The sequence below is a fragment of the Helobdella robusta genome (assembly GCF_000326865.2).
Source record: "Helobdella robusta unplaced genomic scaffold HELROscaffold_10, whole genome shotgun sequence".
In the NCBI taxonomy this organism is placed as follows: Eukaryota; Metazoa; Annelida; class Clitellata; order Rhynchobdellida; family Glossiphoniidae; genus Helobdella; species Helobdella robusta.
Genome location: NW_008703571.1, coordinates 2,882,016 through 2,894,279, shown reverse-complemented (window position 1 = coordinate 2,894,279; position 12,264 = coordinate 2,882,016). Strand labels below are relative to the sequence as shown.

Here is a 12,264-nt window from a genome sequence, read left to right as displayed (position 1 = left end):
TATACATAATAATAATAATAATAATAATGATAATGATAACGATAATGATAATAACAATAATAATAATAATAATAATGATAATAATAATAAAAATAATAATTAATAATATTAACAATAATAATAGAAACGATATTCTAATTAATTTCGCGCTTCAAATTTGTGACATTGTTGGTTGCCATCTTGACAACGGCCACGTAGCATGAACAATCGTATAATTTCAAATATTTTGTTTACTAATTTCAATGAACCTTTGCGTTTTTATTTCGTTACTTTTATTTTATTTTAATATATTAAAAAATACAACTAATTAACTATTAATAGAATTTATTTAAAATATATATTGCACTGATGATGACTTTACGTCGAAATAGATCTATATGCATAACTTTAATAATAATATAAAAAATAAACGATTATAAAAATGGGATCTTGCTTGATTAATTTTAACAATTAAAATCATAAACGATTATAAAATGGATTTCAACATTTTGAATAGACTTAATTGTAAAGAACTAGTTCAAAATATTAGAAAATCAACCATAAAACTTGTTAATGCTGAATCGTCGGTGGATTTTTTGAACAACTATATATATATATATATATATATATATATATATATATAATTATCATCATCATCATTATGTACGTTTAAAGGCGCTCAAACCAGGGAGGGGGAACAAACCAGTGCTCTACCAGAGTTGGTCGACAAAAGCCCCGAGTTGGCCTTGACACATTTAACCGTCTTTTTCATTCTCTTCTATTCTGGACCAGTTCTGATTTTAGGCCCAGTGCCCTTTGACACCACTTCTTCCCAGGTGATCTTGGATCTGCCACTTTTTCTTTAACCGAAAGTTATAATAGTTCTGCATACTCGTAATTTTTAAATAGTGGTTTTATCTATTTTTAAACTGGCTTTAATAATTTAAATGTTGGATATTGTGACAGCAATTCGTCATTCCGGTGGTGGAGTTGTTATCATTCTAAAAAAACTCCTTCCGTTCAACAAAGGTTGGCATAAAATTTCGGCCTAAAACGTTTGAATACCTATGTGTCACCTCTTTTCCATATCGCTCTAGCAAAATAAATTGGTTTGTCATGTATTGGCCTGGTTCATCACAAATAACACCAGCTTTCTTCGATGAACTCCGTTAGCTTTTAGAAAAACTTACAGAGTTTGGAGGTCAGATCATCATAATGGACGATATCAACATACATCTAAAGAATGAAACAAACTCACATGCCATTCAGCCAATCTTTTGTCAAAGTGTCGTTACTTTTAATATATCAAGATGCCAACTCGTGTAAATGGTGGATTGCAAGACGTCATCATAACAAGGTTTGATTTAATAGTCCATAACATCATTGTACATTCACCAACCAAATCAGATCCCAATTTCATCTATGGTTTGCTAGACATTGATGTTTGTCAACCAACATGTCGAGTCAACATAAAAAGCATTATTAACAACTGATCTCATCAACTACAAAAATTTTAGTGCTTGCAACATCGACACGTACGATCAAGAATTTTGTGATCTTTTGAATAGATTTGAAAACCACAACGCGAAGTGCAAGTTCGATCGAGATCGGCACCCTGGTTTGATGATCGACAAATTTCGAAAGGCGAAGATTTGCAGTAGTTGCAGTTGAAGTTTGAAACTCACTTCCCGTGCAGCTGAAAAATGGTTCCATCACTGAAAGACCTCTGTTCAAAAGAATGTTGAAGCATCATTATTTCAATGATGTGCCAATTGGAAAGCGATTCTGAGGTTTTTTCGGGAGAGGCGCTGTACAAATTTCAGATACAGATATCATTACCCAGAGTTCAAACCATCTTAGTCTAACACCTCTAATTACATCTGATAACTCATCTACCTCTAACCCTTTTTTGTATTACCTCATTACTTAGACCATTTCTCAAAAACACTATATTATTATTCTTCTGCAACTGCATATCTGTCTCTCCAGCCTTCTCAAGTTTTCAGCCGTCACAGCCCAAGTTTCTCACCTATACAACGGACAACTTTGTGCGCATGCTTTATATACCTTACCCTTCAGATCAGAACAGAGTACTGAAATCATTTCTATTTCTCTGAATTTTTCCCTCCCACTTTTTTTTCTATTCTTGATCACTTTACCACGTTCAAGAGTATATGAATCCTCGCCCATATAAATAACTTTGTTCATACCAAGATTTACCTTAAAACCCTTTCTTTCCAAATCACAGAAAGCTTTCCTTTTAATTCTTCCCTACTCCCCCGCATAGGAACCAGGTTAAAAAAAAATATCTCTCATGAAAACCATCTTCATTTCTAATAATAAAAAGTAGAAACCTAGGGGCGAACCCTGGATGTAAACCCACTTGACAACGAAACCACTTAACTACACTTGTTATAATTACCGCCATCCTTATTCTTTTATATATGCAGATCACTGTGTCCACTAACTATTATTTTATCCCGCCTTTCCAAAGTGCCCACCTAACCACTTTTTTCGGTACCTTATCATAAACTTTATCCAGATCTAAAAAAAAGCATAATAAAGAGTTTCATTGACTCAAAACCTTTCCTGAATTAGTCTAATAATAAAAATCGCATAAATAGTACAATTCCCTAAAAAACAAACTGCATTTCACCAATATTAATCCCCAATTCTTCGTTCCAAGATTCTTTCCATCACCTTCATAATGTGTTCCAATAGCTTAATTGCTCTATAAGATCAACAGTCTAAAGGATCCTCCTTACCTATATATATTGGAAGAATTATACTTTACCCCCAATCTTCTGGGATATCTTATTCCATAATTACTATATTGAACAACTCAGCCAGTCTCTCAATTCCCCAATCACCAGTTACTTCAACATTTCTGGTACCCACAGTCTTACCAGTCTTCATTTTTCTTAGGCCCACTCAACCTCCTTTTTCTTTATATACTCAACCTCTGTTACCTTTATATTTGCTTCGATATTCCCATCTCAGTCATCTTTTCATTTAACAGTTTTTCCATATATTCCCTCCATAGCTTTTCTTTCCCCTCTGGGTCTATTCTTTATGGAATTGACTCTAACATCCAGTCTCTCCCTATTTTTTGGCCTAGCCATACAGTAAACAGCGTTCTTAACATTCTCTGTATTCAGCTTTTCTGATAAGTCCTTGCAGTATTTTCGTTTTGCTATCACTACTTCCACTTAGCCTTCCGTTTTAAACTATAAAATTAAAAGTCTAAAAAATGCCTTTTTAAAAATTTGTATAAATTTGGATTTTTAAATTAAGTTATAACAAATTTGCCATTATTTTTGAAAATATGAGTAAAATAAAAACATAAACCTACAAATTTGTAAATATTCAATTTGAAAAAAACATGCGCCCAAAAAGATGTTTATGACACAAAATAACAAAGAAGTGTAAAGACAGAATAGACAGTTCATTTGTGAAGTAGTTCATTTGTGAAGTAGTTTTTCGTTTCTATGCACCTAATTATATATAATATAATCATTATAATGTGACTACATATAAGCTATCTCAATTATAATGAACAATGCGGTTTCAAACCGCGGTTACCGCACCGCAATCAACGGTTGCGGAAAAAAAATTTTAAAAACTTTGCAGATTTTGCGAATTCCGGATTTAAGTGCGTAATTCAAAAAACCGACCGAAAAATTTAATTTTTGATTTTCAAAAATTTTCAGTTTCAAAAATTTTGTTTTTTCGTTTGTTTGCATAAACGCACGTGCGTATGTATGTGTATTTAACGACCATAGCTGAATATCTCTGAGGTTAACGTTGATTAAGCCAAGCTTCTACTAATTACTTCAGCAGATTTGAATAAAGAAATTTAGTTCAATGTTATACACGACGTCTGAATACATCGGAATGACTACGACAACATTAACGAGAAGACTCACTATGCATAAGCAACATGGAGCAATAAAAGACCACCTAATGGAACAACACAACACTATTATAACAAGGGAAATTTTAGACAGTAACACCAAAGCAATTTATTACAACAGAGAAAACTTCAAATTGAAGATAGCAGAATCAATTTTCATCGATAAACGTAGACCAGCAATAAATATTCAACTAAATAATACCAATATTCTTCCAACAAAGAAACACATGAATAACTTTAATTATAATTAAGTTACAATCAAAGTCGCTGTGAAAACAAATACGCAAAGACGGAACAATACTATATAACTACACTGATGATGGCAGTTGATGCCGAAAAGAGCTTTTCTGTAGTAATAACGTTATTAATAATGTTTCGTCAAAAATGTCAAATATTAAAAGTTTTTAATCATCAAGATGATAAAAGTCTCGTTAGAAAAATTGAGAAACTCAACTACAAATTGAATAATGCCGAAAACGCAGTGATCTTTATAAATAATTGTATATATACATCTTTATAAATATTAAATATATAAATAGCTTGAGTTCCTCATTTTCGTTCGTTTTGTACTTGTGGTTCTGGGCGATGTTATTTTAATTATTACATTAGAAATTAATTAAATTCTTTTCAAATAAATTGCTCTCTACCATTGCTACTTGAGATTAAGACGGCCGATTAAAGATTAAGACGGCCGATTAAAGATTAAGACGGCCGATTAAGATTGCCTCTTCGCGGGTACGGAAGCGAATAATTGAGAAGTGCGGGAGCTGGCGGTTGCGGACGTGAACTCTGCTGGTGCGGGCGGTTGTGGACGTGAACTCTGCTGATGCGGGCGGTTGCAGACGTTACCTCTGCGAATGTGGGCGGTTGGGTTTTGAAAAATCTTCTTTGCTTGAGGGTCTAGTATGCATACAAGCATATATAATTAGTAATATTATTATTAAGGTTATTAATATCGAAGTATCGATATTGTATTTTTGACACTTTTTCAGTATTGACTACGGTGCCGACAATACATTTGTTACGTGGTATCGAATTTAATATCGAAAATACGTTTTAGAGCAAAAAATTTCGATAGCCAATGCCAATACTTTTTATCAAAACGTTGAATTTTCATCAAATATTTTTATATTCAAAGTTATGCGCTTATTCCAATTAACTTTTAAATTTTTATGTCGTCTTATATTCTATGCGTTTTAGAGTTGTTTACCATCACGCCTTTTTTCGCTTTGGTTCTGTTCGTTTTCATTCAGTTGCATTTTCTTCGTTTGATTTGCATATCACTCAATAAAATTTTTAATTTGTTTTCGATAATATTTTAAAATGAATGATAAAGAACGTCTTTTTTCAGGAGGTAGAGTTTTTACACCACTACGATATAAACCTTGTATTTTGAAATTATGGTGTTTTTGCGTGCTGCAAAGTGGTGACAATGTTAAACATCATTTAAAATTATATTCTTTTCATAAATATTTTTAACTATAGTTGACCTTTTAAGTAGTTTGACCAATTTTTTAAAATTATCTCATGAATAAAATTGTTGAATTGTGTTATATTTTCCTAGATGTGAGCATTTAATTTCACGTGGCACTGAATAAAAATGACAAAATTACTAGTATTGATTGGCAATACTTTTGAAACTGGGTATTGGTACTGTCAATACTTTTAGAACTGATTATTGGTATTGATATTGGTAATACAATTTTTTGGTATTGTTAACAACCGTGGTTAGTAGAGTGTTGTTGTAATGCCATAAAAATTTCACAGCTCATTACAAAACTTTTCTATGACCAAGTAAAATACTATGAAATTTTTATAACTTTTCATGACCAAAGTTGAATTCCAAAATTTTCCAAGACTTAGAAACAAGTGACTTTCAATCCCAAAACATTTCATGACTTTCCACTCCGAGATACAAATAATATAATACAGTATTACAGAAGAGAATTAATAAAACAATCCAGAAAAAATAGAATATTATTATTATTATCATTCTCTCTTAGATATACCTCAGAGATTACTATAACAAATACAAAGTGTATAAATAAAAGGGAATCAACACATCAGACACTTTTTGCATGTGATAGGTGGAGAACATTTTACATTCAAACTCAGACACTGCATCAACAATTCCAGGCACCTTAACCATTACACAATCGCGCTGTTCAAAAAAGAAAAAAAAAGAAATTTTATTAGTTTTGTTTTTGATTATCCAAATTTAAAAACACTAAAAAGTTCTTCTCTTCATAGCATTCCTAACTTATCATAGCGTATAATGTGTCCAACATGTAGCATTCTTTGTTTACACAACATGCAATGTGTCTGACGTACAGTCAATCTCGGCAATTCTCAAATTTAGGTGCCCAAATTCCTATGTAGTAAAATTGTTATTGTTTTTGATTTATTATTCACGATGAGAGGGTCAATAGGTTAGGGTTGAGGCAAGTGCTTTCTTTTGGAAATTCCTGATCAGAGAGCTATAACGCTTGATTCACTAATTGTGCAGCTTATGTTGCCAGGTTTACACATTATTTCGGATAGTTGGAGGTTGTATGTTAAGGTCACCAGCACACAAGGTGAGATATATATGCAATCAGTTGTGATACAGGAGCAAAAGTTTGTAAATAATAATGCAAAAGTTCATAAACAGAATATTGGAAAAGTTTGGAGCCGGGCCAATATAAAACATCAAGGGAACTGTTTCTGTCTAATATGTCATGTCAAAAACAATTTAAGAAAAACTGACACATTCACTAGTTTTATGCCTGCAATTAATACTAATGACAATACAATATTATCCACTATAACATGTCCACATAATAGTGAAAAACAATTAATTACAATTAAACATTTTAATGTTTATACTTTATTTTAGTTACAGCAAATGTGTGTGATCATAATTAATATAATTATAATATCAATTACTTCTTAAATATTTTTGTTATAGCACCTAAGTCCTAAAGTCTAAACTAAACTGGAAGATTGCCACCTACCAGACCTGCAGATCTAATGTTCTCTGACCGTTTTTATATTACCTTAACACTTAAGTGTTAAAGTCTTACTTTTCTTAATTAAGTTAATTTAATGTTAATGATAATCTTAATTACTAATTAAATAATAATTAGTAATAATAAATAAATTAATTAATTTAATTTAATTAAATAATAATAAAACTAATAAATTTGGGACAAAATGCAAATCATCTTTTTATTAGTTTTATTACAAAATTACATAAAGTAAAAATTTTAAAATTAAAAAGAATATATTAATATAAATAATATAAAAATAATTCTAAACTGAGCCAACGAAAACTTTGTTTTGTTTACATCCGATTGGAAATGAGAAAAATTCAAATTGGCCTCACTTACGATTGCAGCCACGCATAGATATAATACTAACGCGATTGATACCTGTTGATTGATTGATTTTGGTTAATTTTAATATATATAAACCATGGAATTATATAATTCAATGATATATACATACAAACATATATACATACATATATGCAACGAAATAAAAAGTAAAAGTTCTGAAGTGCACAGAATAAAAGTATTAAGAAAAATGTTGACAAAAATAAGTTGAAAAGTAGTTTTCAAAAATACCCAATGAAGATGAATTTTTAACAGTAGTTGGTAAGTATATTTTGGTAAACTATCTTAAAAACAAATAGAAACCGACAAAGTTGAATTTATTAAGAACAAAATGTGGACATCACAGGTGGTGATTAAGTTTAAAATTTAAAAAACTAGTGCTGATTCCCATAACTAAAGTTCAATATTTTTAGGTGTTTTTTGGTTTGCAATGTCTATGGTTTATTCGACATCGTGTCGTGGATTTTCAATCACTAAATTTTCCGTTATAAACTAAAGTTTATTTATTATTTTCCTTCAATAAAACAATAATAAATTTTTTCTGACAACGTTTTTAAAATTTGCGAAAGATTTCTTTGCTGTATTATAGTTCGTTTTACAATATATTATGAATTCGACAAATTTTCATCATCATCGTTATAGTAACCGATTTTCATTTCAAATTTTAACGGTTTTTTATTTTAATTTAATTTAAATAACAATTTCACTTTATATTTAGCTAATTTCAATTTTTTCAATTAAGTTTCTAGTTTTCTATTTCATTAATTTTATTTTATCATCCGTTTTTACCACTTGTTACTAATTAATTCTCACATCCTCAATCGAATGATCAAATACACACGCCAACAACTGCTTGATTATCTACCCGACAAATTCGCCATCAAAAGACCGCTAAGAAAAACTCTTTACTTCAACAAAATTTGGATCCCAGACCATCAACAACATCAACACCTCTTCTCTTTTCTTCAATCGCTACAGCACTCTCTACAACAACTTCAACATCAACACCCCCGGTCAATCTACCTAGCATTAATTCATCGTCAGCAATACCAGTAGTAGTTTCATCAACCCGTAAAAAAAGCAACCACTCCAGTCGACGCTCCTCATCATATCATCCCAATCTCATTAACATCAAGCTCACCCCAACTTACAACCCAGCCAAAATCACCCCATGTCATCATCCACCCACCATCTACATTTTGAATGTTATTAGCATTGTCAAGCCACATGCTATTGAGCATTTGAGATGTGGTGTGTATCATCTCCACCATGACATCATCATCATCTCCAAATCATGGCTTAGGCCAGATCACCCTGATGGTTTGATCGCAATAGATGGCTACACATCCTCCAGAAAAGACCGCACTGGCAGGCAGTGTGGAGGAGGCGTTGTTATCTATTTGAAGTCATCCATCTCATCTCAAATTCACATCGTTTTGCCTCGTGCTATCAATGATGCACTGGAAACTCTTTGTCTCAAGTGCATTATTGACTTCATCTGCGCCATCTATCATGCACCAAATCATCCATCATACGAAGTCTCCACCTTGATGGGGAGTGACTCAAAACTCGTCATTGGGGGTGACTTCAATCAACTCGACCATCATTCCATCCTTCAAACAGGTTGACACCCTATATTCTGGGGCCTCACCCACCAAGGCCACAACCTTGACAGATTATATGGGATTAATGTAAATCTGGACATCACTCACACTTATAGGTCACACGTTTCAACACATCATAATACAACACAACAAAAAAAGTCGTCTCATTTCGCCGTCGTCGACCTTCACAGAGTAGTGCTTGCCTTCAGCATCTCAACAACATCGACTTCAATAATATCTTCGACTTCAACATCACCACCACCAACAATACTCTGCCAGCAATTTTTAATAATAATACTATTAATTTTAATTAATAGCGATCACCAAATACATCAACACACTCATCATCAACTTCAACTCTAAAACCTTCACTAACAGTAAACTTGGAAGCAAAGCCATGCGGGACCAAGTCAACAAGATCAGAGGCTCTGACAAATCATTCAACACGTCATTCTACTTTTTTTAGCCATACTCTTTCATCTACTCTACCTATTAACTCTAGCGTAGTTCAAGGTTCTGTCCTTGGACCATTTACCTTTATCATTAATGCTTCTACTCTCAAAACTTTTCATAGGTCTAATCAAATCATCAAATACGCTGACGACATCTACCTTATCATTTCATCATCTAAATCAAACACCATCCAATCAGAACTCGACTCATTAACTACAGGTCAAAACGATGCAACCTGTCATTTAATCTCAATAAATCATTCCAACTCATCATTCACAAAAGCCATAAAAAAAATAACATTAGCTCCTGAACACCCATCAATCACTCGCACAAATCAATTAAAAATATTAGGCATCACATTCACCTCCACACCCAATACAGCGCCTCATATCAGTCACACCATCACAAAAGGCTTTCAAACATTTCACGCACTCGAAACACTCCGCTCACATGGTCTCAGAGGCATCAAATTATTCGACATCACTCAATCACTCATCATCTCACGCATCAAATATGCAGCTTCCTCCTGATCTGGTTTTGCTACACAACAACAACTTCAGCAACTACAATCTCTCATCAAAAAACTTATTTGCTTCAACTATTTACCTGCATCATATCCTACCGTCACTCAGATATTCAACACATTCGATTCAAGACTGTTCAAGAAAGTAGAAAATAACAACCATGTCATCCATCCTATACTACCACCAATTAAAACCACAACACATAACCTTCGTCAGCGCAAACATAACTATCAAGTCGTCGCCCAATCTACATACCAGGAAAAGACTTTCATCACAAGACACCTCACTAAAACTTTATCATTACAGAACAAGTTTTTATTTATCGATCACCTCACTAATTCACCATCAAACATATTAATACTCATTAAAACTTTATCATTCACAGATCTAGCTTTTATTTATCGATCACCTCACTAAGTCATCATCTGGTCTATTAATTTGAATTTTATGCCGTTACTTCATTTTATATTTCATTGTCAATTACTTTTCTTTTATTTATTTTATTATTATTATTTATTTTATTCTAACTTATTTTATTTTTCATGTTTTAACATTTTTTTCCTCACTTTTTGTATTTATTTACTCACTTATTTGTTTAATTTTGTACAACTGCCTTGCATGTTGTACAGTTTCTGCGTTTGTCAGATCCTGATTTTTAAAGAATAATAAAAAAACAAAAACGTCAACCCCACAGCAAATTGATGCCAACACACTCAACACCCACTTTGTTTCCATGTCAACCGACCCGTCCTACAAAACTTCACCAACAAAGGCAACAACAATCAATAGTCGTCACCAACGTCAACAATTTACCCCATACTCCGTCCTGCACATGCTAACGAAGGCCTGTCCATCCGATACAGGTCCAGACGGTCTGCCAGCATGATTTCTACAAATCATTGCTCTATTCATCTCCAGCACTCGACTCCACCAACAATACTCAGGTTCATCTACATCCGCCATCATCTCTCTTGTACAATAGCATCTTTTCTTAAAAATAATAATTATGTTCACTATCAATCACTGCTTAATTCATTTATTCATCCCATCACAATGGAAATCCAGCACAATTCAACCAATTCCTAAAACAAAATACCCATCATCACCATTAGACTATCGCCCAATATCTATCACCCCCATATTTTCACGTATTCTAGAAAAATTCATCGTTAGGTCATTCATCTATCAATGTTTTAACCACTCGTCCATCAAACCACCATTACAAGAAGATCATTTTGCCCTGCAGGTTCATCTACATCCGCCATCATCTCTCTTTCTCTTCTACAATAGCATTTTTTCTTATAAATAATAATGTTCATCTTATTGCTCTCGACTTTTCTAAAGCTTTTGACACAATCAATCACTTCTCACTTTCAAATAAATTAGCCTCTCTCTCTCTTCCTCTACTTGACAGATTTCACAATATTATAATAAATTTTCTTTCTAATAGAAGTCATTCTACTTTCTTTAGCTCTACTCTTTCATCTACTCTACCTATTAACTCTAACGTAGTTCAAGGTTCTGTCCTTGGACCATCTACCTTTATCATCAATGCTTCTACATCACTGAATCACTTATAATCTCACGCATCAAATATGTAGCTCCCTCCTGTTCTGGTTTTGCTACACAACAACTTCAGCAATTACAATTTCTCATCAAAAAACTAATCAGCTTCCATTATCTACCTGCATCATATCCTACTTTTACTCAGATATTCAACACACTCGATTCAAGACTATTCAAGAAAGTTGAATATAACAACAGCCATGTCATTCATCCTCTACTACCATCAATTAAAACTACAACACACAGCCTTCGTCAACGCAAGCATAACCATCAAGTCGCCACCCAATCTACATATTAGGAAAAGACCTTCATCACAAGACACCTCAAACATATTCACACTCAATAAAACTTTATCATTCACACAACTAGTTTTTATTTATTTATCGATCACCTCATCTAGTCTATTAATTTGCGTTTTTATGCCATTACTTCATTTTATTGTCAATTTTTTATTTTTTTTTATTTATTTTAGTCTATTAATTTGCGTTTTTATGCCATTACTTCATTTTATTGTCAATTTTTTATTTTTTTATATTATTATTATCATTATTATTTATTTTATTCTATTTTATTTTACTTTTCATGTTTACTGTTCAAAGAATTTATTATTACAGTATAAAATTTTAGTATTATTATCTAAAATGTTTCTATTTAGCATTATGTATTTTTATAGCACCATTTTGTTAGTGCATTGTTTATCTGCGTCCCAGAGAAGTTGTAGTCATTCCGATATATAGGGTATTACGGTGTCTACACTCACCAAATCTACAATAAAATGCATTTAACAGATGACTACAACTCATTTGTCGCTCAGTTTTAAACGCTGAAATTATTTTTCAAAATTAAATTGG

At 32.4% G+C, this 12,264-nt stretch overlaps 1 protein-coding gene across 1 annotated transcript; it reads left to right on the top strand.

Annotated features, from left to right (window-relative positions):
* Positions 1–7,597: 7,597 nt before the first annotated feature.
* HELRODRAFT_166746 (hypothetical protein) lies at positions 7,598–11,599 on the top strand (the record flags this gene model as incomplete). Its single annotated transcript, XM_009011966.1, has 7 exons — positions 7,598–7,612; positions 8,198–8,279; positions 8,425–8,889; positions 9,188–9,279; positions 9,884–9,991; positions 10,542–10,719; positions 11,487–11,599. 7 exons carry the CDS (start codon positions 7,598–7,600, stop codon positions 11,597–11,599), a joined length of 1,053 nt encoding a protein of 350 aa, XP_009010214.1.
* Positions 11,600–12,264: the final 665 nt, after the last annotated feature.